This window comes from Mastomys coucha, unplaced genomic scaffold, assembly GCF_008632895.1.
Source record: "Mastomys coucha isolate ucsf_1 unplaced genomic scaffold, UCSF_Mcou_1 pScaffold18, whole genome shotgun sequence".
Lineage (NCBI taxonomy): Eukaryota > Metazoa > Chordata > Mammalia > Rodentia > Muridae > Mastomys > Mastomys coucha.
In genome coordinates, this window is record NW_022196900.1 from 85,887,703 (window position 1) to 85,892,611 (window position 4,909).

At 47.2% G+C, this 4,909-nt stretch overlaps 1 protein-coding gene across 1 annotated transcript in view; it reads left to right on the plus strand.

The window, feature by feature from the left end:
• Window positions 1-4,781, plus strand: part of Bsdc1 (BSD domain containing 1) — a 24,295-nt gene extending 19,514 nt beyond the window's left edge. The window contains exons 10-11 of the mRNA XM_031378777.1: window positions 2,449-2,552; window positions 4,546-4,781. Coding sequence (XP_031234637.1) covers window positions 2,449-2,552; window positions 4,546-4,578 — 137 coding nt within the window. The 3' untranslated portion in view covers window positions 4,579-4,781. The remainder of the gene's footprint in view (window positions 1-2,448; window positions 2,553-4,545) is intronic.
• Window positions 4,782-4,909: the final 128 nt, after the last annotated feature.

Sequence of the window (4,909 nt, forward strand, 5' to 3'; positions counted from 1 at the left end):
GAAATCCACCTGCCTCTGCCTCCCAAGTGCTGGGATTAAAGGCGTGTGCCACCACTGCCCGGCTCAAAAATGTTTTTGAAGACTTTAATTTTTTATTTGTTGTTTTTTCCAGACAGGGTTTCTCTGTATAGTCCTGTCTGTCCTGGAACTCTCTCTGTAGACCAGGCTGGCCTCAAACTCAGAGATCTACCTGCCTCTGCCTCCTGGGTGCTGGAATAAAGAGACATGCACCACCACTGCCTGATGACCTTAAAGATTTTGAGACAGGGTCTCACTGTCTCAAAATACCAAGAACAGTAATGTGCCACCATACCTATGTAGTTTTTAATTTTTTAAAGATTTCATAAGTATGAGTGTTTTGTCTGCATGTATGTCAGTGTCTAACATGCATTTCTGGTGCCCTGGGAGTCAGAGGAGGGTGCTGGATTCCCTGGAACTGGAGTTAGGGAACGTTGACTGCCATGTGGTTGTTTAGAATAAGTTCAGGGTCAAGAATAGCAAGTGCTTTTAACCACTGAGCCATCTTTCCTGTGTGTGTGGGGGGGGGATTGGGTTTCTGCATGAGCATAGCCTTTCTAGATAGAAAAGTAGGTTGGGTCCCCTGGAGCTAGAGTTACTGGTGGTTGCGAAGTGCTGGAAACTGAACTAGGGTTCTCAGCAAGAACAGTATACATTCTTAACCACTGAGCCATCTCTCTGCCCCCGCTTCTTTTATATCGTGTGTGTGTGTGTGTGTGTGTGTGTGTGTGCGCGCGCGCGCGCGCGCGCACTCGAATATACATTTATGCATAAGTAGAAATACCTTGTGAGTTGGTTCTCCCTTTCCATCATGTGTTTTGAGACTCGAACTCAGGTTGTAAGACTCGACAACAAGGGTCTTTACCCACCAAGCCATCCCCTGTGTTCCATAGAAACAATGGATTGGATTTGATCCATGGACAATAGTTGTCCAACTGCTGACTTAAACAAAGGGTCTAAGAATACTAGGTATCGACTTGATGTTCTAGGCATCAGGGACTATATAAGGAAAAATATACATTGCTCTCTTCTTGGAGCTCTCTACTATTGGACAGTAAGCATAGTTACCTGTTATATGCTGCAAAATAAATGCAGTGGGGAAAAAAAGAGCAGAGTTAAGGGGAAAGGTTATGATTAAAAGAAGGTGGTAGAGTGTGCCTAGCTTGCAGTTTGATCCTCAGCACTGTATAAACCTAGCATGTGTCTCACACTGGAATCCCATCTCTTACAAAGCAGAGGAATGAGAATCTTTACATAGTGAGGTTGAAGCAGGGATACTTGACCCTGTCTCAAAGAATTGTGAATAGGATTAAATGGGCTTGTCCGCTAGGTGCTGCTTCACAACCTGTGGTTCCAGGCCAGCCAGGGCTAAAGTTTCTCAGGGAGAGCTAGATCAATTTTTTTTCACCCTTAGAGGAGAGAGACAGAGACAGAGAGCGCACTTCTGCCAAGGCATGGATATGAAGTCAGAGCAATACTGTTTTTTTTTTTTTTAATTTTTGTTTCTTTGGGGTTTTTTGTTTTTGTTTTTTTGAGACAGGGTTTCTTTGTGTAGCCCTGGCTGTCCTGGAACTCTGTAGGCCAGGCTGCCCTTGAACTCAGAAATACACCTGCCTCTGCCTCCCAAGTGCTGGGATTAAAGGTGTGTGCCACCACTGCCCAGCTATCAGCCCTGTTTTTAAAAAGGGGGCTGGGGGAGGCAGGGTCTCATCCCTGCACTCAGGAAGCAGAGTCAGGTGGATCTATTTAAGTTCAAGGAAAGCCTGGTGACAACCAAGGGTATATAGTGAGACCCTGCTCAAAAAAAAAAGAAAAAAAAAGAAAAAGAAAACAGGTTGGCCTAGAAAAATCTAGTCAAGGCTGATCTTGGACTCCTGATCCTTCTGCTTCTGCCTCCCAAGTGTTTGAGAGCACAGCATATGCCTCCACACCTGGTTTTATGCAGTCCTGGGAACAGAACCCATGGCTTTGTTCATGTAGGCAAACACTGAGCTATGTCCCTAGCCCTAAGTGTAGAGAGTATGTTGTGTTGCTGGGGATCTTAACTAGACCTTGGGTGTGTTACGTGTTTTACTACTGAGCTACACTACTGCTTCCAGGGTGTTTCCTTAGACTCCTCAAGGAAGATCATTGAGCCCAATTAAAAGTGGTTATAGCTGGGCAGTGGTGGCGCATGCCTTTAATCTCAGTACTTGGGAGGCAGAGGCGGGTGGATTTCTGAGTTTGAGGCCAGCCTGCTCTACAGAGTGAGTTCCAGGACAGCCAGGGCTACACAGAGAAATCCTGTCTCGAAAAACCAAAAAAAAAAAAAAAAAAAAAAAAAAAAAAAGATAGCACACAAACAGGTACACGAGTGTGCCTAGACTCACTCATCATCAGACACTCTCTCCGTGTCACACGCTGCTTATTACATGTGGCTTGTGATTCCAGGCTCAAGCACGGACATCAGCGAGGACTGGGAGAAGGACTTTGACTTGGACATGACTGAAGAAGAAGTGCAGATGGCACTTTCCAAGGTGGATGCTTCTGGTGAGGTGAGTCAGACTAGGTAGCAGGACAATCTAGTCCATGGACAGCAGGGTAGAGGTGCTTTGCCAACAAATCCTGCCCCCCCTTCAGGGCAAAGCCCTACATCTATCTGAGCTAATGCTTGCAGGAAGAGAAAGGAGGTTTTACCACTACCAAGCCCATAACAGTTATCACTGGGCTCTGCTGCTGACCAATTTAGGGTGTATGCATGAATGAGTTCTTGACCTTAGCTCTGTTTCAGAGCCATCCAAGGGACTAGAAAAAAACAAACAAACAAACATGCTGAGCACAGCACGTGGCACATACGCCCAGTGTGATCCCAGTGCTCAGGAGAAGCACGGGAAGATCACTGCCTAGAGTACATAGGCCTGGGTTAAACAGAAAGATAGATGCTGAGCGCTGGTCCTGACCTTGTGACTTAAGAGACCTTAGCAAGATCCTGGCCTTGGAGACAAAAGGCCTTGCACTGAGTCATTTAGCCTCTATTTCCTCATCTAAAATTCAAGATTGATAGCAGCTGTCTTAGAAGCTATAGTAAGGTAGACCACGTAACCAGTGTAAGTGAGGTGCCTGTCATATGATGTCATTCATAGACACTAGTGACTGTAGTTCAAGAGGGCCTTTTATTGTTTTTATTCTTTACTACCTCCCCATTTCTGCCAGAAAAGACATAGCACTCCTTTAATCCTACTACTCAGGAGACAGGAGCAAACAGATTTCTTGAATTTTAGTTCAAAGCCAGCCTGGACTATATAGTGAATTTGAGAACAACTAGGGCTGCACAAGAGAATTGTCTGAAAGCAAAACCAAAAGAAGTAGGTAGTTTAGAGAGACGGTCTGCCTGTGAGCCTCAGTCTATATATGTGGCCTTCTCTCCCTTCTCTCTCCCCAACTCTTCTCTCTTCCCCCTCTCTTCCCTCCCCCGCCCCCACCTCTCTTCCTTTCCTTTCTTTACCCCCTGGGTGGGAAGGATTATCACTGACTTACTATAGCCCAGTTTGGCCATGAGTTGCATCAGTCCTCATGTCCCAGCCTCCTGAGTGCTGGGATTGCAGATGGGGACCACCAGGCTCAGTGATAGGGATTTGGGTTTTCATTTTGAAAAGCTGGGGAATTATTGCAGGCCTCCGTGATGTCCCATGAAGGACTTGCTAGCTTATGTCTCTTAGCTCTCCTTAAATCCAAATATGCTTGGCTGGGCATATGGCTCTGTACTAGAGAACTCACCAAAGCATTCAGGAGTTTCTGGGTTTGATCCCCAACTCTGAAGGAATATACAAATATACAACAGAACCTGACCAACCACGCACTGAGTCCCACTCAAGCCCTCAGAGCAGGACTCTGCTGAGAACAGGGCAACAGTGATTTAAGTTAGAATACAGAGCCCCTGAGAAGCCCTGTGAACGAGAACCCCAACAGGAGGGGAGGAGAGAGTCCATTTGACCTGTGACAGGTGCACAAGGCCAGACTCCCTAAAGCTTTCAAGTTAACAAAAGAGGAAAAAGTTTTAGCTGGGTGGTAGTGACATAACCATTCCATCCCAGCACTCCAGGAGTCAGAGGTGGGCAGATCTCTGTCAGTTCAAGACCAGCCTGATCCAAGACAGCTAGGGCTACAACAGATAAACCCTATCTCAAAACAAAACAAACAAAACCAAAAGGACAACAACTAAAAGTAGACATGAGCACTTGCAGCTCTCCAGTTCTCCGCAGACTTTGCTCAGCAGGAAAGGGAAAGAGTCTCCTTAAGGACTGACTCCTCCCTCCGCAGGCGTCCTATGCAGAGTTGAGTGGAGTTAGTGGAAACATTTCCTTTGAGTCTGAAGCAATCAAAGCAGCAAGCCTCTCTCTCAGGCAGCATCCATCTGTGTTAGATTCCCTAAAGCCAAGGATTGTTGTGGAGACCCCTGGTCCAGTGGTGGCCTAGCTCAGTGGGGAAGGCGGGCTCTGGCGTGCGTGCCTCAGTGTTTGTGTTCTCATTATCTCCTCACCTTTGCAGCTGGAAGATGTAGAGTGGGAGGACTGGGAATGAGGGGAGCCAGAGCAAGCAGCTCCCCCACCACGGCACATCCCACCTCCCTCGCTCGCTAGTCTCACCGGCCTCGGAAGACACTGAGAATGTCCCCCCAAATGGCCTCTGCCATCCAGAACTTGGTACATAATTCTGGTGGCTCCCTGCTGGCCCTCTGCTCACGCCTTGGAAGAGCCTTTTCAAATACAGATCCAGAAGTCTGATTTGTGCCAACCTTAGGATGACCTAAGGGGAGGACCCATACCCCATCACCGGAGAGCCTGCATTTCCCTGCTATTGTAGGGATTCCTACTGGGAGACCTTGAGGGGTAGCTGTCTCCTGCAGAGACAA